At 45.8% G+C, this 26,524-nt stretch overlaps 3 protein-coding genes across 13 annotated transcripts in view; 1 reads left to right on the top strand and 2 right to left on the bottom strand.

Annotated features, from left to right (window-relative positions):
* CSAD (cysteine sulfinic acid decarboxylase) overlaps nucleotides 1–3,627 on the bottom strand; it is a 32,749-nt gene extending 29,122 nt beyond the window's left edge. Inside the window, exon 1 of one of the 2 annotated variants that reach the window (XM_081848946.1) lies at nucleotides 3,540–3,627. The gene's annotated coding sequence lies outside the window, so the exon portion shown is untranslated. Of the gene's footprint in view, nucleotides 1–2,541; nucleotides 2,635–3,539 lie in introns of those variants that run through there. The other variant, XM_081848947.1, reaches the window with a different exon arrangement.
* A 78-nt stretch (nucleotides 3,628–3,705) lies between these two features.
* Nucleotides 3,706–25,643, top strand: ZNF740 (zinc finger protein 740). Of its 10 annotated transcripts, XM_081849074.1 has the most exons (8): nucleotides 3,706–3,830; nucleotides 8,330–8,549; nucleotides 8,733–8,878; nucleotides 13,143–13,271; nucleotides 13,458–13,547; nucleotides 15,331–15,454; nucleotides 17,926–18,044; nucleotides 20,512–25,643. In XM_081849074.1, exons 3-8 carry the CDS (start codon nucleotides 8,837–8,839, stop codon nucleotides 20,599–20,601), a joined length of 594 nt encoding a protein of 197 aa, XP_081705200.1. In that variant the 5' UTR covers nucleotides 3,706–3,830; nucleotides 8,330–8,549; nucleotides 8,733–8,836; the 3' UTR covers nucleotides 20,602–25,643. The 10 variants fall into 10 exon arrangements, with proteins under 10 accessions (XP_081705200.1, XP_081705204.1, XP_081705201.1 ...); XM_081849078.1 differs by lacking the exon at nucleotides 8,733–8,878 and having other exon boundaries at nucleotides 13,143–13,235; XM_081849075.1 differs by lacking the exon at nucleotides 8,733–8,878.
* Nucleotides 25,644–26,214: 571 nt separating this feature from the next.
* Nucleotides 26,215–26,524, bottom strand: part of ITGB7 (integrin subunit beta 7) — a 44,144-nt gene continuing 43,834 nt past the window's right edge. The window contains exon 16 of the mRNA XM_081848931.1: nucleotides 26,215–26,483. Coding sequence (XP_081705057.1) covers nucleotides 26,418–26,483 — 66 coding nt within the window. The 3' untranslated portion in view covers nucleotides 26,215–26,417. The remainder of the gene's footprint in view (nucleotides 26,484–26,524) is intronic.

Genomic DNA, 26,524 nt, shown 5'->3' with positions numbered 1-26,524 from the left:
CAGGCAGTCTCCCCTCTCCCAAAATTGCAAACCCAAGACTTCATGCAAGGGCAGGGCAACTCAGGCCCAGCAACTATTACTCAGGACTAGCCAGTGGGGCCCAATTTGAAGCACTGGGGCACAGCTTGATTTATATATATATATATATATATATATATTTGTAGGGCCCCAGTTCACAGCCAAAGTCTGCAAAATCTTATAGATATAAGTAAAATCCATTCTTAGGAGCGGCCCGCGGGGCCGAATTTGGCCCAATTGCCTTAAGGTCAGCCCTGATGAGACTGTGCAGGGGTTGGACGGACAAGCCCTGCACCTTCTAGGTTCCTGGTGTCACCATTCAGAGTACAGACTCAAGGACTTGTTATGGAAATAAAGGGGGGGCACTTATTGGAAATCAGTTTTGTCACCTCTTCCCCCCCAAACCCCGAGACAATGAACCCAGCCACCTTTTATTCACAGTCGCATTAGCACTACACTAAAGCATGACCATAAACCTGTACGTTCAACCGCTAAAATATACACCCAGTATGTAGCAATGGAGATTTATGTTACTACTTTATGAATGAATACTGTGTTTTATAAATGGACTGTATTTTGTGAATTACCTAAGAGCCACCAATAGGGAGTTCTAGAATCTGACAGCTAACCAATTGGGTACTACCAAACAGCGACCCCTGTTGCTGAAAGCAGGTAGCCAGCAGGCGATGCTTCAGCTCAGCCTTTGCACTGTTGACTGAACACCCCCTGCTGTGCAGATAATGGAGAAAGCTTGTAAACTGTATCCCTTCTAGCATCCTGGCCAACTCTATTACGCTGGTGTAAACCCTGGTGCACCAGAAGCACAAAATAGCAGCAAATAAAATCCGCTCATACATCAGCAACTGATAAGACTTGTCAACCAGTTCTTCCAAAGTCTTCCTAAATTATAAAGCTCCAAAATACAGGCCAAAAGAGAGCAGGCCTGGGAAAGAGTGAGGCATACAATGGGCACCACCAGTGAAAAGACCCTGCTCCATGTAAATCCTGCCCTGTCATTTGATAGAGTGCCCACTTTCCCTCCTACTTGTCATGGAATGCTCTCTATTGGAGTCTCCAGGTCCAGTACAAAGACCATAAGAAGGGAGAGCAGGGACCTTGAAGTTCCTGACAGCTGTTAATCAAACAAACAAGCACACAGGTCACCTTTGTCACAGTCAGGATGCCTATGTCCTGGCCAGGCCTGCACCCAACCTTATTTTTGTACAATCTTGTTTGTCCTCAGTAACCAAAATTATATTAACAACATATACAAGCAGAAAAGTTGTTTTCCTTCATTTGCAAGGAATCGTACAAAGTGGCACTAATAAAAAAAAGTTCCAGGGTGGCAACAGAAAGCAAACTAAAAATGCTTTTGCAGTTCATCCAGCAATATCAAGTTATAGAAAAACTGGTGCTATTAACAGTACTCCTTCTAGTTGGTTAATTGGTTCGGCAACTTCCATGCACATGACATCTGATGCTAATTATTTCCCCCAAGAGTTAAATGATAACTAATCAGAGGCAGCTACAGGAGAGCTATGAGATTCAGGGGAGGGTCAGATGCCTTGCCAATCCCAGCAGGTATATAATAAATAATAAGAATAATAAGAATAATAAAATAATTTTTATTTATATAAGAGGTCTATAAGAGGCCTGCGGCCTGCCCACAAAACATTTGTAAAGTTCAGTTATTGCAAAAGTTTTTCAGTGTTAATTTTATGCATTTTTTAAAATCACCATGGTATTTAACAATAATATCTTATGTCCTTTAGAGGAGAAATTGTGAATTGTAGAATTTTAAATACCCATTATCCTTGGCTCCACTCAATTTTGTTTATAACAAACTTCCATTTTCTTCTAGTTGTGAGGGTGGGGGTGGGGGAGGGGCCTCACAAGTGGAGCAGCCTAGGGCCTCTCTTCATCTATATCTGGCCCTGCACATACCACACAAGGAACCAGACAAGTTGCATCTGAGCTGTCCCAAGGTGGAAGTAAATATCTAGGCATCCATAAGTATACCTAACTTGAGACAGATGAAAATACACAAAATGACACTCAATAAAGATCAATATGCAAGGTTAAGAAGTGCAGGTTTAAAGCATATGAGAGCAGATTGCAGAAAATCAGGGATGTGGAACCCGTGGACCACCAGATGTTGTTGGACTACAACTCCCATCATCCCTAGCCAGCAGGGCCTGGCCAGGGATGATGGGAAATGTATTCCAAAAACCCCTGGGGACCGAAGTTTGGAAAACCCTCGACTACACCACCCCTGACCACTGGTCATAGATTATGGGCTTTGTAGTCCATCAGCATTTGGAAAGCCACAGGTTCCTCATACTTGCTGTGTGAGGCAGGAGAGCATGTCAGGGATATCCCCTCCCCCAGTCCTTCTGAAATAAAGTGTGGTAACTGATTGGATGGTGATAATAAAAAAATAATAATAGAGTTGTAGATTTTGGAAGGGTCCCCAAGGATCAGTCCCACCACCTGCAATGCAGGACTCTCAACACAGCATCATACCATTGTGGAAGCGGAAGGTACAAGGCAAAGCCTTCCTTCCTTTGCATCTGGTCATTGCAGGCCATGCCCATGGCCTACTGTGAATCGAAGCTCAGAATGCTGACGGAAGAAGAGTGGAAGAAATTTAAAGTTTATCTTCAGAAATATTGCAAAATTAAGGAATGTTAGAAAGATGTTGGGAAAAAAATTATGTGGTTTTAGCAGAAAAGATATAAAGGATTAAGTAAAAATGAATTGGTGAAAGAGAGAATGTAAAATTATAGTATATTAAGATAAATTATTAGGATAAAAACAAAGTTGGAAGGATTTGCTGGAATATCTAACTGAATTAGAATACAAAAATGGGAGGCGTGAGGAGGTCAAGGAAATAAGTGAATGTAAGTAAGTGATTTAAAGGTTTGACTTGTTTCTTATTTCTTATTTCTGTTTTTTGATGATGTTTTTCTATATGTATGGTTTTTTCTTTTTCGTCTTTGATTGTTATGTGTATATATATATATATATATATATATATATATTCTTTTTTTCCTAAATTTTTTTTCTGTAACCTTTAAAATCTTAATAAAAAATTTATATATAAAAAAAACAGAATGCTGAAAGAACAGGATGCTGCTAAGCATACACAGAGTGCTTTCCTCTTGGTATAACCCAGTTCCTCCCACCAAATCGGGAGGGTTTAGGAGGCAGCGCTTCCTAAATCAAAGGATGAAGGAGCCTGAACAGAGGCGCCTCTCATTTGACAATTCAGCGACCCCCTACCAGTGAATCGGGGATGGGGAGGTGGGGACGGACGGTGACCCTCCACTGGACTACAACTCCCGTCAACCATCGCGGCTGATGGGAGCCGGAGTCCACAGGTTGTTTCACCCCCTGCGGCAGACAACTCCAGCAGACCTCCTCGGAAACACCTTAGAAAGCGAGGGGGAGCCGGGAATGTATGGGCTGCCCTCCGCCGTCCCTTCCAGGTTCCCTCATCACCTGCTTTTCTAGCCCCTCACCTTTGCCTCTCTTTCCTGCCCCTACCAAGATGGCGGCGGCAGGCGCGCAAACACGGAGCGCCGGCAATGCGCGTGCGCGAAGCCGTCACACCCCCCCCACACGCCCTCAACGGAAGTGATTGCCTTGTGCGTCTGCACCGGGTTCCGACGCTTCCGCTTCCGGGGTGGCGGCGGCGGCGGCGGCGGCGGGCGGCTGTGGAGGCCGGGAGGGCTCGGCGGCCGGAGGTGCCTGGGCGCGAACTTGCCTCCCCGGGAGAAGCGGGAGCCGGAACGGCGGGAGTGGAGCTTCAGGTGCGGCCTTGGGGGGCTCCGTGAGGAGAATTAGGGGCGGAGGGGGGGGGGGCGGCGCGGGCGCGAGGCTGACCCGGCGCGACGGAGCCGCCGGCGGGACCCCCTGCAAGGAGCCCGTTCCTGGCGAGCCGGTTCTCCCTCCTGTTCCCGGGCGCGCGCGACCCGCGTGCGCGGCTGCTGTGGCGCTTGCACGCTTTTTTGTATTTGGTTTTGCGCGCGACCTTCTCGCTCGCTGGCTTCCCCGCTGCGCACCTGCCCGCACCCCCGTTAGTGCCCGGAACTCCTCGTGCACTTCTATTTTTATTTTATTTTTTGCAATAAGGAGAAGGGATTTTTTTTTTTTGGGGGGGGGGAGGCTGTTGTCCCTTAAAACTGATGGCCGAGCAACGACTCAAGAGGCCGCTGCTTTTGGATTTTTGCATCTGCCACAAGAGCGCAGGACATTTCGTGCCAGGAGGCTGGTAATAACGCTGACACACGTGCGCACACTCGCGCTTCTTAAGCACCTCATCAATAGGAAGTGATATTGTTCCCAGTGTTCATATCCCAGGCTTTATCCAAGCAACGGGGGGGGGGGGGTTGTGCAGAGGTGGAATTCACCTCTACTTCCTTAATTCACATAACTTGGTGAGGCATCAGAGGTTGTCAAGGCTAGGGCTGCTTCAACAATGTTAGATTTCTACTTGAGAGTAGAATTTCCATGCAGGAATTAATATGACGATTAGAACATGGGGTGCCATGTGCTGGGTTTGAGTGGGTGTGTAAAGGAGTGGGGCTTGTGACAGAAAGAGCCATATATGTGACAGGTTGCTCTCCTTTATGTTTGAAATGGCTTCCCAGGACTTCTTTCCTCTCAAATTGTGATGCCCACTTTTGCCACAGAGTTCTTGTCTGATTTTGTAGTGTCAAATGCCAAACACAGCCACTTCTAAATATTTTTAATTATCTTTGCAGATACTTGTTCCTTGTCCCTCCATTTTCTCTCATTCTTCTTCATTTCCTTTCCCTCACCTCCTGAAATTTGCAACAGAATTTAGGTTGTGAGCTTGTTAGGGCAATTTTGCTTATGACACCAAACAGTATGCATGCTGGTGGTGATGTGTAAGTTAAAATTTTTGAACATTATAATCTTTATGCGGGTTTTATATTAATCCTTCCTCAGCAACAGAATTTAGCAAAACATTTAAGGAGTTCTTGCACAGAACTATAAAGGGTGTTACTTAATGTTGTTTAAGGATCTCAACAACTTGCAGCTGAGCATAAACACACAGCTGGTCTAATAACATAAAAGCAATTGCCCTTTTACATAAAGATTTAAGAACCTTTCCAATAAAATAGTTTGCTGGTAGTATTAGCCTATACCTGAGGCTACTGGGGCCCTCAAACTTTTTACGTTGTTCCCACTCTGAACCAGTACTAGAAACAGATGTGAAAGCTAGGAGCTAAATGATACCTTAAACCTAGGTTATGGGCGCAACAACAGAATGTCTAGGCATGCTTTTTAATAGCAAGAATACAAAGCTGAGAATGAATAAACTGCAGCTAAAATATGACAGTATGTTCATTTTTCACATGGTCTAGTCCTTCCCCTTCCCACCCACCCCTTATATTCTTAAGAGGGTCTCTTCTCCAGTCTTCAGGGAGTAGCTGGAAGTGGGGAGGCAGAAAAAAGTCCTCCTTTCCTTCCACGCTGCAGTTGCCCAGAGCTCAGGAACTGCCGGCCATAATGTAATTCCCTGTCGCAAAATGCACCTAGAACAAGGGGAGTTTTGAATACTGCCCTGAACAAATGCATAGGAAGACAAGCTCCCATAAAGAACGCTGTCCAAACGACGTGAGATTTTTAAGTTGAGGGCAGAGGGATTTCTGGACATGAGGTGCTAGTCATCGACACTATGGAAGAGCAAAGGAAGAGGTAGGTCTCAAGCTGGTACTAGAAGGTAGTGATTTATTTTGTGAAGGTTGCTCAATACCTCACAACCATAGGTCCTCCTCAGGGAGAAAAGTGTCTTCAATCTATCCTGTTCCACAGTAAAAATATCCTCAATGTACACGGAAGTACCTTTGGTTGAAATGTGTTAGGCATTTTCCACAAAGCAAATTACTACCTTCTAGAACTAACTTGTGTTTCACCTTGCCCTTTGCTCTTCAGGTTATTGTGGTATAATTTGCTCTCAGCACACGATGTACATTTGCCATCTTGTGTGCTGCTAATATTTATTTCTCTATGTAAAACATTGTAGATAGTTATTTGGTTACTTAATGTAAGCATGAATAGCCATTCAGTGTCATAGGTGCACACCTACGGTAATGCTCACTTACACAGTTACAGTGGAACCTTGGTTTTCGAACATAATCAGTTCCAGAAGCCCGTTTGACTTACAAAACGTTCGAAAACCGAAGCCATTCAGTTTCCGAGGCGCTTTCAAAAATGGAAGCATTCACTTCTGTGTTTTCAGCTATCAGCTTCCGAATTGTTTGGCAGCCGAGACGTTCGAAAACCGAGGTTTGACTGTACTCTAGATTCACCCTTGTATGTCAAGCATTAGATGTTTCAGCTGGCAATTTACTGTTTTGTTAAGTTTAAGAGTAGCGCTTTGTAGGATTATTTAAAAACTTTTATTTCTTATTATGCTTTGATAATTATAATTCTGTGTGCACCAGTATTTAGGAGTTTTGAGACCACAGAGATTAGCTGGATTTGGATGCTACGGTGATTTCATATGTTGGATGGCAGTGGACACTTCTCCTGTAAATGAACTGCTTCACTGTGAATCACTAAACGTTGGAATTTGATCCAGGCATCCATTGCTTATAGGGGAATGTATATAATGTGCTCACACATGATTTCTGAAGATGTCCGTATATAAAGATTGCTCAGTCAAACAAGTGAACCCTTGACTGCAAAAAGTAACATGTGGATCTGTCCTCGCTTTGTAAGCCTGGACAATTTGCTTAACTGCTATAGATCAGTATCTTGTATCTTGCTGTGCAAGGTTGTTTTTGGGTTTTTTTTTTATGTGAATAGGTTTAGGTGCAAAGGCTCTTATACTAGTGTTGTGTTGTGGATCAAGATGTTGCAGTAGTGTAGAAAATTTCCCCAGCTGTTGGCACCAGCACAACAGTTCAAGACACCACACAAGGTTTTTTGCATGCATGAGATGTGAATTGAAAGTGGTTACGTCGTTTGAAAGTGGGGTTGACAAGAGGAAGCGGAAATTTATTTATACCATTTGTGGTACAGGAAAATGAAACACCATACACCATTGTGATCATATATTGTTTAATAACAACAACACCCCACCCATCTGGGTGGCTTACATCACATATAAAAGCATAGTAAATAGTCAAAAATTAAAAACTTCCTGCCGTGATATTGCAAGAGTTGCACCCGGTGCTAGTCCTACACAAAGTAGACACATTGAAGTTAATAGCCATGACTTAACTTAGTTGCATTAATTTTAGTGGGTCTACTCTGTTTAGGACTAGCATTGGCTACAACCCTAAATCCGAAACATGATTGCCAACCGAGGCCTGCAATTTGTACAAGCCAGAGAATACTAGCAAGGAACATCATTTTTTTAATCAACCTTTTAAAACAGCAGTAGTTTCCTCCCAGCAGTAAAGTCTTTCAGTTCTGTACTGTTCGTGCTGTTCTTTTCCACTTTGTCCCCATGCTGAGAACTAAAGTAGTGTCACAGTCCTTTTAATGAGCAAAGGGTTGTGGGAAGAAGCGTTCTGGGGGACACTCTTATTTCTACTCAAGAGGATAGAAGTGGTTAATTCACCCTAGCTCCCTTAAACCTTCCAGGGTCAAACAGTACTAAACCACTACTGGCCATGTGTGAATCGTCTGGTGGTAGGAGTACACCCAGTAGTTAAACCAGTGGTGAACTGTCTGTGAACACACCCTATCAAGTTTTCCCTGCTACAAATGCTGATGCAGCAACAGCCATTTTTTTGCAGGCATCCATAGAATGTGACTGCCTGAAATTCTTGCTTAGGTGTAGGGAGGGTGCTTTACTTTTAACCTCCCTGCCTTCCCCAACAATCTCATGTCTTAAGATGAGGCCTTGCTTTGCTTTAACTGATTGGTAGATGTTCAGAAGAAGGCTGGTGGGCCTCCAGCCTTTTCCATAATGGCATCCCTGTCTCTCTGTCTCCCTGTCAAAAGAAGCCGCCTAGCAATATCCCTCCTGATCATTAGATGATCAGCCATATCTTTGTTGCAGAGGAAGGCTGAAGGCTCGCTGAGAGCGAGGAAGACTGGTTTCTTGGGCATTTTTTTGTGTGATGGATTTTACCTGTGCTTGCTTAATAGGTACTGTTTATCTTTTGTATGTGTGTCTGTTGTTGCATGGTAATATTGAGTCATGCATATTTATTTGCTTGCTTCAAAGCATCTTTGATCAATGTGTTTGACTCTGTCTCTGTCTCTCTCTCCCCATTCTGAAATAAATAAATGGTTCAATAAACCTATCTTCTGGATTAACCCACAGGTTGAAATTAGAGAAGGAGAAGCAGCAATACTGTGGCAGCTGTGCTAGGAGGACCTTGGCATCCTATCCCCATCCTGAAGGGAGATTTAGGTTTGGGGTGACTCATCCACAAGAGCAGCACAGCCTGTAGCTTTCATCAGCTTTTGACAGGGCTGGGGAAATTTTCTGTGTGCAAATTCTGGGCACTCCCGACTCCAGAAAGATGTCGTCAAAGTGGAAGGTATTGGACGGGACCAACGCAGAAACAATTTACTGAAAAATCTTTGTAGTCGTAAAATTCTTTCCTGGGCAAGAGAGAGAGAGAGAAAAGCATAAGGACTTGGCGTAAATCTACGTATTGAGGACTATCAGACTAACGCGATGGCTCAGGTAACAGGCCGGTTTTCCCATCCTGTCCCAACAGGAATTCATCATTACAGCAGGTGGCTGCAAAGTGCCCTCGGTGATAATCCGTTCTCCGAAACCTAAAAGCAGCTGAGCTCTCAGTGGTCTGCTCCAGTGACTAGCATGCATTCCCAAGCCTTCAGTGCTGGACCCTCCCTAGTCAAGGTGCTTAGTGGCCAGGCCATCCTGGTCCTTTCCTCTCAGCTGTGCTTGGGGTGTGGATCAGGAGAGAAGTGGCTTCCTCTTTTGTCCAGCTTCAGTGAGGGCTTTGAGCCTTATATAACATTTGAAGGGGGTGGGGAGAGGAGAGGATGTGGAGACGATTCTGCAAAGGCTGCTTAGCAGTGCTTTTTGCCCTCACCTTGCCCTATCCAGTATTCCAAGCGTGGCGGGGCACTGGCATGGCACAGGGGGAGGCGTGGGAGCTGGTTGTCGTGCCACGTTACAGTGCAGAGGCTGCTTTAGGCCACCTGCAGTGGATCCTCAGTTATAAGAGCAACAGGAGGTTTCATGCATAGTCACCTGAACTGTGATGTCCAGAAGCAGTATCGGTGCTCACTGAAACTGCTTGGCCTCTGTCTTAGCTCATATGAAGGAAATTGCTACACATTCACACACAACGCACACACCAGCAAGCTGTCAAGCATTGTTTTTAAAAGGACCAAGTAAAGGGGAGCTCACAAGGAGCCTTAAAAGCATGCAGATACACATGTATGCTTTCTTTACTATTTTTCAATCCCTCCCCATCCCTTGGGAGTTTGATTTCCAACAACCACCCGGTGTATAGCCTCGAGAGAGTGTCCGCCTTAAGGTCGCTCCTAGAGCTTCATGGCTGTGCAGGGATTAGAAATTTGGAATGCCTGGTTCTTGCACAACACTCTGTTCGCTATGCTACACTGCCTTGTTCTCTCATTTTAGGCTAGCTACCGTGAATTCTAATCTAGTGTCAATGGGTTTAATTCTGCAGCCACAAATTTGGTTGAATAATTAGATTTTCCCCATTTCCCACGCTCACCCACCCCATCAACTATTACTATGTCCTAAAACCCCACAGCTCTAAGGAAGAGGGTGCTATAAAAGTCTATCAGGGCAGCCCAACTTTTCATACTGAGTGGGGATGCAAGAGTACTTTGACACAGAACTTGCAGGCCTCATGCTACCATGTCATGTGTGCGGGGAGGGGGGGAGAGGAGCAAGTCCAAAATTTGACACCCATCTCCAGCCCTCACTCGGCCTTCCCAAAACTTTACTACTAAGCAAGGCGGTGGACTTTGGGAAAGAGACCCAAGACTCTACCAGGAGCCCTTTCGCCTCCTTCTCAAAGCTGGGAAAGTGCTAACTGGGCTGGAGGAAAGAGGACTCTAGGACCCTGTCAGAGCCCTCATGTCTCTTTCCCAAAGCTCAGTACCTCATTTACTTGGCATGGGGAAGGCAGTGCAAGGGCTGGAGGTGGAATCAAATGTTACTGGGGGCCACCAAAAAAGGCATTGAGGGCCGCATGCAGTTTTGATGCAATACTGACTGATAAAATGTCCTTGGAAGTTCGTCAGGCTCGGGTCTCATCCTTGTGATATCATGGAGATGCAGTTTCCACCATTTCCGACCACTTCCCTATGCACATTTTAAATATGAAATAAGGAAACGTGGGCGAGAAGCAGCACTTTAATCGTGGGTGGGGGACCTGTTCGACTCCAGCTCCCCTTAACCCCAGCCAGCATGGTCTGTAGTCATGGATGGGAGCTGTAATCCAGACACTTCTGGAGAACCCCACGTTCCCCATCCCTGCCCTGAGTCTGCCTCTTAGGCTTGGAAGCAAAACCAAAGTACTTCAACCTGAGCTACCTGTCTTTAGCTTACTTCCCAACTCAGGAATGCAGACTGACATAAGTCTTCAAGCAATTGTGGTCTAGATGTCAGACAGCGATAACCTTGCTGGCCTGCAGCTCTGTGCTTGTTAGTAACCCGCAAGACTCGGCCCTCCTTGGTACAGATTGTAAGCAGCCGCTTGACAGGTGTCCCAAGTTGAGCAAGAGTTGCCTCTAGTTCACCGGCCCTCAAAGGGTTTGGCAGGAGAGGGTGGCAAGTGTGGTGGAAAGATTCAAGGACAATCAAACATTTAAATATTTCAGTGTAGCATAGCATAGTATCAAACTAATACAGTAGTGGGGTAAGAGAGCTGAAAATAATGCCAATATATTTCACATCTGGCAACCAATGCTTGATCCTGACCACACTAAGCCTTCTGATGTACAGTGGTGCCTCGCAAGACGAAAAGAATCCGTTCCGCGAGTCTCTTCGTCTAGCGGTTTTTTTGTCTTGCGAAGCAAGCCCATTGACGGCTTAGCGGATTGGCGCTATTGGCGGTTTAGCGGCTTTTAGCGGATAAGCGGCTTAGCGGCTTAGAGAAAGGGGGGGAAAGGGGGGGGGAAAACCGCAGGAACTCGCAAGACATTTTCGTCTTGCGAAGCAAGCCCATAGGAAATTCGTTTTGCGAAGCACCTCCAAAACGGAAAACTTTTTCGTCTAGCGGGTTTTTCGTCTTGCGAGGCATTCGTCTTGCGGGGCACCACTGTATATTGTACTCTCGGAGGCTTAGTTTGGTCAGAATCGAGTACAGTCGTACCCCCATTTATGTAACCCTCCAGTTATGTATACTTTGGGATGCGTGCGCGGCAAACCCGGAAGTATTTTACCAGGTTTCGCCGTGCGCGCATGCGCAGACCGGGTCCTCAGGTTGCGGAAACCTCGGGATCTGACCGGACCTCCGGAATGGATCCCGTCCGCAACCGGAGATACCAGTGTATACACTTCCAGAGTTAATGCTAAATACGTTACTTCCAGTAAATGAGCCACCATAGCCACTAGAGGGCCATGGAAATTTGTGTCCTGGGCTTTTTAGACTTGTCTACCCATCTGAAACTGAAGGGGCTCATTGGTTGCCAGATCTGAAAAATTTTCAGCTCTCCCTTTTGTTTTCCATTGCGCTTCTTAGCAACTAAAATTTTTCTGTGGAGTGAGGAAATTAGGATTCTGAAAGTGTGGCCCAGAAAAAAAGTGTTTGAGAAGCACTGCTCTAGGTGGAAAAGCTAAGGGGGTTCTACAAAAGCCAGCCATTTCGGAGGCAGAGCTTGTGTGTTTGTCACTCTGGTCTCCTGGGGTATCTAATAGTCTCTGAGAGCCAGCAAAGATGAGCTGAGTTACTTTAGGTTTTATGATTCAAGGAGCTCAGCAAAGTAACCTCGCTCTACTGTTTTAGCTGGAGGCCTGCTATTCTTTCAATGCCAGTAGAATCATAGAAATGTTGCGTTGGAAAGGGACTCTTGAGGGTCTTCTAGTCCAACCCCTGCAATTCAGGTGTGGCACTCACACAGGGTCCCCGGACGTTTCACCGTCTATTGATCCCTGTGCCCCCACTTTATTTCTCACTGCCACCACCCAGGCCCTACCTGGTAAAATACTGAGTCCAGTCAGGGTTAAGCTGGAACATAAACCTCTGTTTATTTATTGCAGTTTAACAAGCGTGTAGTTTCATAAACAGTCTCGGTCAATTACAATCATGGGTTGCCTATCCAGACCTATAACTTCCGCTACCTGTTCTCACTCACTAAACCACCTCTCAGATATTTACTTGTCTTCCTAGCTCCTAACTGTTCCTGACTCAGCTTATTTCGCTACACTAACTCAACCTACCCCAGACTCTATCTCAATTCACTCCCACTCCAACCAACCACCCAACTCCCAACAAACTCCCCCTTCGCCCTTCCTAGAGCTGGTTTTATAGTCCCTCTGACTCCACCTCCCTGGGTTCTGATTGGGTAACCTGTTTAATTATTTCACCTCCCGCACTCTCATATGTTAATGTCACAGCAGGAAACACTTCTAAAGCATCCATGACGAGGATGGCCATTCATCCATATCCTTTGCTGGTAAACAAACACATACATGGCTAGCGCAGGGCATCGTAGTCCCATGTCAAATTGTGGCCCACAGTTTAGAACAGGAGCAACATTTTTTCAGCCCAAGGCCTGCATTCTTATCTGGACAGGGCCAAAGACCAAAGTGGGCGGAGCAACACATGCAGGTGTTGTTGTTTTTTACCATTGCACAGCAGGCTGGTGCGTGTACACACATCTGTTCCCCTCTATCTTACATCCAGGCAAGCAAGAGTCATTCACTGACACATTCCTGTGGTGCAAAAGCAAGGGAGTGGGGGATGAAGTAAGGCTGATGAAGAGTGTGGCCTAGGGGGAAGGGTGTGTAGCCGAGGAGGAGATGTGGGCTGGGGAGAGTCCCGAGGGCCCGAAAGGCCAAGAGGGCTGTATTTGGGTCAGAGGTTTCCCACCCTCTGCTTAGAAGATGCAGCCACGTTCTCGCCTTGGGCTGGCCCGCCTTGTCTGGTACTTAGCTCTCCGCTTTCGTTTCCCCGCAGGCGAGTCTCCTGGCCTGCGAGGGACTCTCTGGGGTTTGCCTGGTGCCGACGGTTGCCAGCAAGAAGATGATGCCGAAGCAAAGCCCTAAGCAGGTGGAGAATGGAGAAAGGGGTGCTCCAAACATGCTGGTACGGGGCCAGCCCACTTTCAGCTTGTCTGCGCAGCTGGTCCCTGTGTGCTCCCCTGTGCCCCTTTCCAGCCGTGTCAGTGGGTGACAAATAGAAAAAGCTCGGATAGGGAACGTGGCATTTAGGGCCCTGGGTTGAGCTGCTGGTGTTTTTGTGACCTGTGTTGTCCCGCTTCCTCTCTGCCAGGGACATCACCGCAAGGAAAGCGAGAAGTCGCGCAGCCGAAAGGAAGAGGAAGCAACAGAAGGGTCTCAGCCCAAAAAGTCTCATAAAAAGGCAGGTAATCTTAAGTTGTATGGGCTAGCAAAAGGTCTAGCCCTCCTCAGTATGCTCTCCCTGCTGCTGGCAAAGATGCGGAGCAGTATGCCTGTCAGATTCTTGTGGCGGCTGGAGGGCCACCTCCCTCAGCTGGAAGTGGCTGGTTATTTCTAGAAATTCCTCCCCTGCCTTTCAGCCCCCGAGGTGGCTTCCGGATTAAAAACACTAACTATAGTAATAGAGAGGGAGAGAAACAATTCCATTGATCAAATCATTAAAAGTGTAGCAGGAAGGAGGCATAAAATAACTGGTGAGTTTAAAAACGCAGTGACACCGGTAGATAAAACACAATGAAACAGTGGAAAGAAGTGTCTGCGTCTTAGAAGCTAATCAAGGGAGTCAAAGGAATGACTTTCAGGAGGGACCATATAACACCAGTCCTAAAAGGTCTACATTGGCTCCTATTATGTTTCCGGGCACAATTCAAAGTGTTGGTGCTGACCTTTAAAGCCTTAAATGGCCTGGGCCCTGTATACCTGAAGGAGCGTCTCCAGCCCCATCATTCAGCCTGGACACTGAGGTCCAGCTCACAGGGCCACCTGGCAGTTCCCTCACAGCAAGCAGTGAAGTTAAGAGGGAACCAGGGAGAGGGCCTTCTCAGTAGTCACGCCTGCCCTGTGGAACACCCTCCCATCAGATGTCAAGGGGAAGACATCGTTTTCAATACTTTGAACTCATTGGCAGTAATCTCAGTTCTAGGACTGGACAGCCAACATAAGAGTCTGTGTATTGATATATTGCTCAGCCATATTGCTCAGCCCTAGTTATTAACTGGGAGCCTTCGGAGTTTAAACTGAGGCTGGGAGAGAAACCCTTGAGGTAAGGATTCCCCTCACCCGTGCATCTGGCTTTTGAGTGAAGGAAGCACATGCAGGAAGTGTGTCACTGAGACTGGACTGCCAGCAGACTCCATATGTGGCAGCAGAATTGTAGTAGCAGTACAAAGGGAGGGGAAGGAGGCTTGGCAGGCCAGTGAGACCGCCACGTGGTCTGCTTTAAAAATCTTTAAAAATGAAATTTTCTTAGAGCTTTTTCATAATACAATAAAAGAAACTAATCTAAATAAAAACAAAAATGAAGAAAGAAAAAAGAAAGCACCAAAGGAAAACAAACAAGAAAGAGAAAAAGGATTTTTGCTTTTCCTCCTGTCAATTACATAAAAGAAATTATTCAAAATAATCACTCTAGAATGACACCCAACTGATCAGCTTTCTGTTAGGCAATATTTCCCCTTCCTTCTGACCCAAATGGATTAAATCGTTTTCCCTTTTTTACACAAAAAGTCCAGAAGGTTGTTTATTATTATTATTATTAAATGTCAGCAATAGTTTTTCTCTTATTAAACATATCAAGTTTGTTTCTAATAAGTTCAACAACCATTCCTCCATATTAAACAATAATGTATTTCCATCTTTGTCCACTCAATAGTCTCTCTGCTGCCATCATATATTAAAATGATATTCTGTAGTTTTTTACTTAATAGGTATTAATTAGTTCACACCCAGTTCCATATCTTCCATTCCTGCTTCCTCTTGTATTTGCTCTGGTTTTCCATCTTGATTTTGGAAAAGTCATCCCTACCATTTACGCTTCTTCCATTCTTTTTCCAGGAAAAACGCCAGACATTTGATAGCTTTCCCCTCTAAATCCACTTCAAGCCAGTTATTAAATGACAGGGGTAGGTTGGCAAATTACAGGTTAGCTAAGAAGGTAGCAGTAACCATATGTGCCTCGGTTGCAGGTCATGGTGATTGAGCAGAACGGGTCGTTCCAGCTCCGAATCCCCAAGAACTTTATTTGCGAACACTGCTATGGTGCATTCCGGAGCAGCTATCATCTCAAGAGGCACATCCTCATCCATACAGGTAAGCGGTCCCAGAATCCTTCCGCACCTGGTGATACCTGAGAACATTGTGGGAGGCAAGCAACTTCCTTGCCAGCACTGGGCTTCCGACTTAAGCTTTTGCTTCTTGCAATGAGACTGCCGGTTGGTAGCTTTCGCTGAGGAAGCTTGCTTATAAAGTTATCATTTCATTCATTTATTAGGTGTATTAGTTGCTTGCTACCCAAGAGACTTACAGCAAAAAAAGATACACCTTTTTAATACAGTGGTACCTCGGTTTAAGAACAGTCCTGCTTACGAACGATTCGGTTTACAAACTCCACAAAACCGGAAGTAGTGTCCCAGTTTGCGAACTTTACCTCCATCTAAGAACGGAATCCAAATGTTGGAAGGGCACCGGCAGCGGGAGGCCTCATTAGGGAAAACGCACCTCGGTTTAAGAACAGACTTCCGGAATGGATTAAGTTCGTAAACCGAGGTACCACTGTACTCATATTACCATGCTTATTTTACCATAAGTAAAGGTAAAGGGGCCCCTGACCATTAGGTCCAGTCGTGGCCGACTCTGGGGTTGCGGTGCTCATCTCACTTTATTGGCCAAGGGACCCGGTGTACAGCTTCCGGGTCATGTGGCCAGCATGATTAAGCCGCTTCTGGCAAACCAGAGGAGCGCACAGAAACACCGTTTACCTTCCCGCTGGAGAGGTACCTATTTATTTACTTGCACTTTGAGGTGCTTTTGAACTGCTAGGTTGGCAGGAGCACGGACCAAGCAATGGGAGCTCACCCCGTCACGGGGATTCAAACCGCTGACCTTCTGATCGGCAAGTCCTAGGCTCTGTGGTTTAACCCACAGCGCCACCCGCGTCCCCTTACCATAAGTACTTATATTACCATAAGTGAAAAAAGGGAGAGGAATCTTATCATATTAATATTTTGTATAACAGAACATTCATTCATTCATTCCTTCACTCAATAAATGAATACACACACACAAATAATAATGAGGATGATAGTGATGATAATGTTAATAATAACAAATAACAATACAGTGGTGCCTCGCAAGACGAAATTAATCTGTTCCGCGAGTCTCTTCGTCTAGCGGTTTTTTCGTCTTGCGAAGCAAGCCCATTGACGGCTTCGCAGATTAGCGCTATTAGCGGCTTAGCGGATAAGCAGATAAGCGGCTTAGCGGCTTAGAAAAAGGGGGGGAGAGGGAAAAAACCCCGCAGGAACTCGCAAGACATTTTCGTCTTGCGAAGCAAGCCCATAGGAAATTCGTTTTGCGAAGCACCTCCAAAACGGAAAACCCTTTCGTCTAGCAGGTTTTCCGTCTTGCGAGGCATTCGTCTTGCGGGGCACCACTGTAATAAACCATACTAAACAAAGCAATACTCAGACCCATTAATTAACAAATTAACACAAATAAATAAAACCTCTCTCTCTCCTTAGTCCAAGAATCATTCACATCAAACCAACAATTTCCCCCCTTTAACCTCCCTACCCCACCCAGAAATCTGGTGTCAAGGGTAGTTATTGCAAATCAGGGGTGGGCGACGTCAGGTTTTCAACTTTGCAATGTATCACCAGCCCAAACATCGTGGTGTTGAAAGGGAGGAATAAACTGCATTGGCGCCAGTGTGAAACTGCTCCATTCCCACCGAGGGAGCTTAGGCAGTTTCACCCTGGCACCCAACAGTAGGAACAAGCTGCCTCATCCCTGGCACCAGGAGGAAGAGGCATCCTGCCCACCCATGCAAAGGCGGCGGTGGCTGCAGAAAAAGCCCTGCGGACAGAGCCTGTCAGACTCCATCCACGGGGCTCCCTCTCTGCCTTCACACAGGCAGGCAGCTTCTCTAAAGTGCTCCGCTGGGGAGTGCATGGCTGCCCGAGCCTCAGCGGAGCAGTTTATTAAAGCCCCTACCCCACTTCTGGCTCCAGAGGAGGGCTCTGGGAGCATCCCAGGGACTGGTAAGTGAGGTGGAGGGTGTTGTGGTTCTGGACAGTCAAGAGATAACACTCCAGAAGCTTTCTGATTCACTGGATGCATTGCCCACATGACCCGGGCATTTTCCTTGATCTCTGCTCTGTGGGGGCTGAGCTGTTTCTGGAGAGCAGTCTGTCTGAGAATATGAGCAAGGTAGTTTCGTTTTTGTTACAGGCAGAAAGCTGCAAGCATGCAGCTAGATTCTGTAGGTTTTTCTTTCTGTTTGTTATGCTTCTAAATAAAGAGTGTTAGAATAGAAGCACTGGTGTCAGGCTGAGTTATTGAAGACACCACGTCGACACAGACAAGCCATTTTACGCTGTGTGTGAACTCTGCTATTATCCGGCAACTGAGAAAAGTGGATGTGCGCGAGTGGAAGCGTGTGGGCGCCATTGAAGTTTGTCGGAGTGGCAATAAATCACTGGGGCTTAAAAGGTGTGGGAGCAATGAGACAGGCGCCAAAGTTTCTTCCTACCCCAAAAGCACCTGTTTTCTCCTTTCTGCAGGTGAGAAGCCATTTGAGTGTGATGTGTGTGATATGCGCTTCATCCAGAAATACCACCTGGAGCGCCACAAGCGTGTGCACAGTGGGGAGAAGCCGTACCAGTGTGAGCGCTGCCTGCAGGTAATGCCCCCATCGTCACTTTCTGTGTAGGGTGGGAAATGTTAGCACCCCCGCCTGATGTTTGAGAGACCTCCTTGCACCAAGGGAAGGGAGGCATTGGTGGCTGCCGTTTCCTAAGAGATCTCTTGGGTGGGATTCTGGATTGAGAGGGTGCAGAAAGTGCTAGGCTGCAACTGGCAGCTCTCCCCAGCAAGGGAGAGAATATCCAGATAATTATGGATCATCGTGGCAGCAGGAAGTTACTCTCAGTTGTGCAGAAGACTGTTTTGATTGACAGTGCGTGCATTCCTGAGCTTTATGGTGCACAACTTAATTGCTTTTGGAGCTACATGTATCCTGCATGTCCATGGAATTCTTGAGTAAGCAGAAAATATCTAACCTGTCATAGAATTCTGAGAAGCTATCATTTTAGGGCTTACTTTAAAACAAGATTCTAAGCCACAGAGTAAATGTATGGATAACAGTTTTTTCAGAAGCTTGGGGAGGGACTATGTGGGGTTTCAAATAATTGGACAGCAGGGCATTAGTCAGGCTATGTGCACTTTTTATATATTTTTTAAAAAATCAGTTTTGCACCAAAAGTAGCTGTACTTTGCAAATTGCAAACCATGCCTGCCACTCAAACAGTGCCATATTCTGCCTATTTACATATTTTGTTCTGATAGTTATGGGGAGGATGTAAAGGGCTTCCCAAAGCATTGCACATACGCATTTAAATCTTTCTTGATAATCGCAAAGGCTAGAAACTTGCATTTCCCTGCTAAGGAAACAGGATTCTGTGCTCAGTGCATCATCCTGTGGATTTTTTGTATTTGTGTGGAAGTGCAGAATATATGCAGTCCTGACTTTAGGACGCTAGATGGCTCCTTTTGTCCTTCCTGTGGCTGATTCTCTCTGTCTGTACAGCTCACCTCTGTTTTCCTTCTGTTTTTGTGTGCGCCAGTACATGGCCTTGCTAATACTGTATAGTTGGAGTTTATGTCACAGTACAGATACATTTAGTTGTGATTTGGTTTTTTAAAAACTCTAGTTAAAGTTTCAGACATACAGTGAAACCATAGTTCAGTCAAGCCCTGCTCATAGAGGATGTACTTAGTTAGGAACTAGTAAGACTGGGCTATCACCTTTCCAGCAGTAAGAGATTTGGAGAAGCCATCAAACAACAATTGTTTACGCTGTCCAAATGTAATTCTTAACACTAACCCTGGTTTGCAACCCATTTCAAACCGTGATTTCACATTCTAGTTTGCAGCTTAGTATATTATTAATTCTATACTTCCCTTCATCCGAACCTCACAGGGCAGTATAGAAAATGCCAAAATACATATCATAATAACAAAACAAAAAAATAACAAAAAAACCAACCATGTATCTATACCGGATTGTGCTTTTGGCTGTGAAGCCTCTGGTTACGCTTGCATGAGATGGAATGTTCAGTTGCTCAGGGTACTGTGAACTGTTTGCAATCCTGATTAAGTGGGGGAAGAGAGAGAAGTCATTGCAGCTGCAATCCAAATCTCTTGTAGGGCAGGCTGAGGACCCAGAAGGAGGTCCCAGGGGAGAGAGAAACAAAGGGTCAGGGACTGAAGAGGCAAGGTGACTGGAGGAATGATACAGAGTAGGCAACAGGCTGAGAAAGCAAGAACCCAGAGGGAGCGTAGGTAGGGAATGAGGCTTGAGGAGACAAGGAACTAAGGCAAGAAGTGGCTTTGAATCAGTGCTTACGATGAGGAGGGGCTGTATGCTCTGTGGGAAGGGAGAGAGGAGGGCTGGAGAGCTGTTCCAGAGATCTGAGTAGCTAAAGGAAGTGAGAGGCTGAAAAGCAGGGAACTGGAATAAATAATTGGTGTCAGAGACATAGTTAAAGAAATGAGGGTCCAAGAAGATAGTGGCTCTGAAGCAAAACTGTGGGTAGGATCTAGGGCAGCCTTTCTCAGCCTTGTTTCTGCATATGTTGTTGGACCTACAACTTCCATCATCCCTTACCACTGGTCCTGCCAGCTAGGAATGGTGGGAGTTGTAGTTTAACATCTGGAGACACAGGGTTGAGAAAGGAGGATCTAGGGGTGGGAGGAGAGCTGGGTGTGCCCTGGGCAAGTAGGCAAAGAAGAGAGGAAGCCAGAATTGGAAGGAGTTCCCTTATGCCTATCTGGCTTTCTCTCTTTTGTCGGAGAAAGCCTGAAACGGATAAAGGAGTTTCTCCCAACTCTGGCTTCTGCCACTACTACAGAATTATGATCTGGCAACCCTAAGGCCGAGAAGCTGGAGGTGGGTGGCAAAATTTCACACCTTGGTTTGAATTAATCATCCAGTTCTTGTGGTTTCAGGCTTATTCTCCAAATGCAACACTTTTTTCCATGCTTAAGTATTTCCCCCCACTTAGTACTGAGCCTTTAACTTTTAACTTTAACTTTCTTCCATATGCCACTCGTGAGATGTTTCCTCTCTTCTCCTTTGTTCCTTTCAGAGCTTCTCCAGGACAGACCGGCTGCTGAGACACAAACGAATGTGTCAGGGTTGCCCGAGCAAAGCGTCTGACTCACAGCTGCTGCTTTAGGGGTAGGCCAGGAGAAAGGGGAAACTAGGAGGAGCTGCAAAGCAAACAGGATTATCTGTGGGTTATTTTGTTCATTTGTTGGGGTGGGGTGGGGTTGTGCTTGTGTTTGCCTGCTGGGCCTCCCCCTACGGAAGGGGGCAGAGCTGAGTGGGGGCACAGACTTTCAGACAAGGTCTTGGCACTGTAAATAAGTTGAGGACAAACCAGGGCTGGCTTCCCAGCCCCTTGTGGTTGTGGATAAACTTTGTCTGAGTTCCTGTTTTTTGTTGGAGTTATCACCATTTGCCTCAGGAAAGGCTTTGTGAGAACGGCTGAACCCTCCTGCAAGACCTGATTATGATGTTCAATGCTCTCGATTGACAGATCTGCCAGCTCTTGCCCATCCTTTTGGGCCTGCCAAGATGGGAGAAGGACAGACTAATAATCATTTTTAAAAATTATTATTATTATTTTAAAAAGACAACAATCAAGCATCAAACTGTTTTTGCAGAGCTGAGAAGCAAAAGCTGTGGATTTAAGAGACAGGCTAGCAACAGAAGGGTTTTGATTCCAAGGGGTCGCATCAGAGCTTTGCCATATCAGGAGCCTGTCTCGTTAGAGCTTTTCCAGAAGGTCTACGGAGCTTTTTATTCTCCTGCAGGATCTGGATCCCTTTCTCAACCCTCAGGTTTCAAGAAACAAGGGCTGGTGGGGTGATGTGTGCTCCTGGGTACCATAAAAGCCCACCTTTCAGGTGTTCACTACCAGTGAGCTCCAAGAGGAGATGCTGCTGACTGCTGGCTGGAGGGAGGTGTCTGGCTATTTCCAGGGAGGAAGGGTGCTTCAGACCTTTTGCAGGAAACTTGGCTCTTGCTCCCCTTCCCTTGTATATATATATATCCTGTATGTGTTCAGGATCCACCCCATTGAACTCTGCTTCATGTACAATTCATATCTTTATCTGATGGGAATCCTTCCTCACCCACCCTCCAAAAAAACCAACAACAACACAAGAGTCAGTGATAGTCCACGGTTCCAAAGTGTTCCTCTGGCAGGAGGGGACTATAATCCATCTTGCGCCGTGTGGAGGAAGATGACAAGCAGTGTACTCGAAGCTCACAACTAAACCAAGCCCAGGATGCCCTTACTCCTGGTTTCTGCTGCCTCGGCCAAAGTACTGCTATCTTAGGAAAGCCATTGTCCGAGAGAAGCAAAGTCTCCAGTTGCTCTTGGCTGTCCTAGTTTTTGCAGGCCTTAAGATTCAGCCCGATTCATGTGATCCTGGCTGGTGCTGCAATCGGGCTGGATTGCAACAAACAGCAGCAAGTCTGCAAAGAAGGCAGGTGCCTGCAAAATCTTGCCATCGGTTTTGGTTCTCACAGGGGGTTTGTGACTGTGTGGGGAGAGAGAGAACAGCCAGTTCAGAACTCTGCCATTGGAACCCCCGTCTTCTGAATGGGCACCTATATCTGAAATCTTCCTGTGTCTTTTGTGCGATAAGCTCTTCTCCTACCCTTTCCCCCATTCTAGAGTTAACCTCTCCCAGGCTTCTGCAGGTTTCCGTTGGGTCCCACTTCCCACTCATCCCTCGCTGCAAGCCAGCTTCTGAGACATGCATCAGTAGAGGACTGGCTTCCTCCATGAGGTCATGTTGCAGAGAGAGGGAGAGCAAGCACTTTTGAAAGTTTAAATGACGTGCCGATGCAACTGGAAAGGTTTGTAAATAGAGGTGGAATACTTTAGATCAAGAACAATTTCTCCAACAGTACAACAATGCTCTAGTAGTAAGTGCTGCGTGCTAGAGGCTCAAAAACACTTGTAAACTTGGAGAAATCACCTGGTTGGTTTCTTTTTAAATGTTCTCTGTCATTTCCCAAGTGGCTGTCTAAAAGGCAGTGTATCTTCTTAGACTCCCTCATCCTCTTGCAGTCAGCCTGAACTTTGGTTGGAGCGCCCAATGGGAGAGTTTTGTGTGCTATGTGGTTTGTTAACGCTGTGCTTGAAGGCATTGTATTGCAGCGACTACCCAGGAGTAGGCTGTCTTAAGTAGTGGAACAAAAAGCACTGTTGGAAAGGACTTCCACCACCATTTGTTCTGTGCATCTACAGAGCAGGTCATAGGTCCAGCTTTCCTGGTGCAAGATGAGGATTATGCCAAATCATAATGGTGCTTCCAATATTTACTGGTTACTTCGGTTCTTGGAGCAGAGATGGAAAGGGAGCTTTTTCAAGTCCCCCCTCTTGTGTGTATTAGGAGAACCAGTGTTTCATTCCCACTTCCTTTCATTAGGTAAATTGACCCCCCCCAAAAGCTATAATTAGTTCAGCCCCCTTTTACTCTGCACTTCATTGTGCTGAATGATTTGTTAAGTGTAACTCTGGGTACTGTGGCTTGTTGTTTTGGTTGGGGCCAGCAAAAAGCATTGTACAAAAAGGTTGACTCTCTTAGAAAAGAATAACAATTGAGCGACCGTGTGGCTTTGTGTTTTCGCTTTCCACAGAAGCAGTTATGGGATTGTGCATTAGAAAATGCATGTGGAAATACAATAAGTTGGGATTCTCTCCTGGCTTCCTCCTCTCTTGTGCCACAATTCTAGGGCAAGAAGCACTAAATGTTTTTAAAGAGGAAAAATCTTGCTCTAGCAGGAAACGCCTTTTCGTTGAACACTAGGCATTGCTGTTCTGCTCTCTTCCGGTTAATCCTCTGACATTAATCCTTCAGTAATTCAGTAATGCCATGGCATTGCAAAAGCGTACTCAGTGTTGCGGCTTATTTCCCCATTCAGCAGTCTGAAAATCATCTGGTTCTCTTGAACAGACTTGATGCCAGACCCCTTTGTGTGCCAAACAGGGCAATGACCCATCATTGCTTCGATCCCCCTGAAGCATGTGTGGCTTTTTACAGCACAAAGCTATTTGAGGCTTGGCAGGCTGGCGTGCCACCAAATGAGCACTCTTCAGCCTGCTTGTTAACACTTGGCCGGTGCAGCCAGCCATTGGGTTAGCTATCAGTCCAGCTCCTCATTGAGCTAGCTAGCAAAGGAAAATGCTTGTTTCTGCTCAGGCAGATACATGGTGAAGTGCAGATTTGGAAATGGCTTGCATGAGCCGCTGTGTGGCACATGATCTTTGCTTTTGGGGTTTCTCTCAGAACCTGGCGAGGAGGAGGGTGCTGCTGGTGTTAAAGGCAACATAGCTAGCTGAGTTCAGTGGGAAGCAGGGTGTTTCTACTGCCCATTGCAGCCATCTTCCTTGTACAGTTGACACATGGCTTAGCTTGTGGCTTATCCACTAGTGCAAGTCACACTTCAGTGTACAGAAGTGCGGCCAGCTTGGCTCTGAAGATTAATTTGTTTGCAGGGCGAGTTTGCTTGTCTTTGTAAAAGTATCCGCTGTGTTCCTCAAGTATCCTCTAAGGAAAACCTTTAGGGGAGAGATTTGCAGAACTTTCAGATGCCTTCGAGGAACAAAATGTTTTGGGAACTCCTGGAAAATGGGCTGTCGTGTTTTTATGGGACTGTAGGCAATCTCTCCTGAGGGAGTCAGAATTATACGGTAAGGAAAACCATGGTTAAAGCTTTTTTCTGAGCTTTATGACTAAAGTGTGCAACAAGTGATGTGCTTGTATGTCCCGTCCCCCCCAAAAAGTCAGAATGCCTGCACACAGCGAGTTACCATGTCAAAGAGAAAAAGTATGAATGTGTAAAACGTGCAACTTTCTCCTACCCTTCCTGAAATGGTATTATCCAGGAAGTGCTGCATCGCAAGGCTATGCTAGTGTGTGCAACAGGCTTGGTTGTCATCTTCTTGGAAGCGATACTTAAATGACACAAGAACCCTTCTCAAGTGAATTGATAACAACACCCAGGATGAGTGAAGTCTTGCATTTTTTGTTGACGGAGGTGAAATTGACTAGGAACAGAAGTGAAACTTGACTGGGAAGTGTCTGACTTCCACTGTTTCAAAAATGAAATGGTTTCAAAACAAATCTTGTTTGTTCATCGAGTAGCACAAAGAGGTGGTTGTGTTGAAAGAAAGTTTTAAACTTGGCAAGGGGTTCAGGAAAGTGACACGAACAAACGCAGTTGGCAGGGGTTTGCGTTGGTGCGGCTATAGCAGAGAACAAAGCGGATTTCAAGCAGCAGGAGGAGTTGTAGCACGGAAGCAGGGCTCTGCATAAACTCAGAAATTTGTACGTTACATGCAAACTTGTCTCTAAACACAACCTCTCTTGGTGCAACATCTCCCCCTTCTGGATGTGGGGAAAAATCCAGTGTTTTTTGAGTGTGTGCCATGTTGCAGTGAACCAGTGCCCTCAGCTCCCCTCCACACCACCTCAAGATGTTATTTGTACGCACAACTTGAGTTCACCGATTGAAGCCTCCTAACATTAACGTGCATTTGGGGAAACTTTTAGGAGATGCTGTTGCCCCTAACCTCTACCCAATACCTCTTCTTCCGTAGAAGTTGAGAAACTAGCATACCATCAGTGGGTGTGGCTTGAAACCTGTTGAAATTCTGGTTGTCTTGCTGGTGGCTTGTGCACAGAACTCACCAGCACAAATCATTCTGTGTCGTTTTTAATGTACGTGACAGGCTGCCTTAGGGTGCTGTGATATTTGGTAGACATACTGCTGGCCTTGGGGTTTTGGGATTGAAGCTGGGGCCCTAACCCCACCTATCTGGGAGTAATCCCCGTTGAATTAAATAGGACTTACTTCTGAGTAGACACGGTTAGGATTGCCCTGTTTGTTTGAGGTCAGAGAAGGGAGGAGGACATCTTCATACTGGCTTTTTACACACTCCTTCCATTCGCAGACAGAGGAAGGATGAATACTTAGCACTTCAGGGTGAACAGAGGATCTATGAATTTGTCCATATTGCTCTAGCCTAGTCAAGTGGCTTTTTTTTTTAATTTCCCTTCTCTCCCCCCCTTCCCCTTTAATTCACTTATTTTGCTATAGGGGAGGGAATTGGGGCAGGGTGTGTGTTACCCATGGGCAGGATCACTTTTAAACTGTAGTTTTTATAAAATGTTATAAACTTGTATCTTTTTACCATTACAGTGTGGTGTCTGATCCTTTTTTGTGACCTATTTAGTTCTCCATCTGAACTCTGCCAAAGTCAGTTCATTATACCGTCAATGGCCAGTTACCCACAATCCACCAAACTATCGAGAGTGACCAGAGAGCTGAAATACACAAACTACTTCTCTATGAAGTTGCCTTGCCAACCAAGGTTGGTATTCTCTAAACACTCTCTTTCCAGGGTTCCAAGCCGTAGCTGGAGAATGAATTTGGGACTGTTTTGCATGCAGAGCCTATGTTTGACTAGCGAGCTACAACTGTTGCCCACTGGGTTCCTCAGTGCCTTGCACTGACTTCATTTATACATGGGCTATATAATTTGGGTCACTGGAGATGGGAAGAAGTAGCTCCAACTTAATGTTCCTGAACCCAAATGGCTACTTGTATAAAAGACAGCTCGAAAAAAAGATAACTGTAGCTTCTCCTTTATGATTTGTTTTCCATTAGTGCTACACCAATATGGGGAGAGGAAATAAATGGCAGAACTAGCAATCTCCAAGTAAAAGCACACCTTGTGAAAAGAATTCGTTAACCAGTTTTATTATGAAATCACATCCAGTTCCCTTCCCTCCCCGCCCCCTGGAAAAAAGTTTAAATTTTATTACTTGGGATTATGCTGCGAGGTAGATAGACCCAAGCTAAGAGATGAAGACATCCCTGTGTTTTTGAGTGAGGATTCGAACCCAAACCCAGCTTCTCCATAGTCCCAAATCCAGCAGCTGGCACAGTGCTCAAGGCTTTCACCAATCCTCAGTCACTGTTGTATTTGGGATTGATGACTGTGGTGGTGGCACTCCGGTATAGTGGATTGTTCACCTACAAAAGAGGCAAGTAGACAAAGTTGTGTGCCTCTTACT

Source organism: Podarcis erhardii (assembly GCF_964252035.2).
Source record: "Podarcis erhardii genome assembly, chromosome: 2".
Taxonomy (NCBI): domain Eukaryota; kingdom Metazoa; phylum Chordata; class Lepidosauria; order Squamata; family Lacertidae; genus Podarcis; species Podarcis erhardii.
Note: the sequence above shows the minus strand (reverse complement) of the source record. Positions and strands in the feature narration are given on the sequence as shown.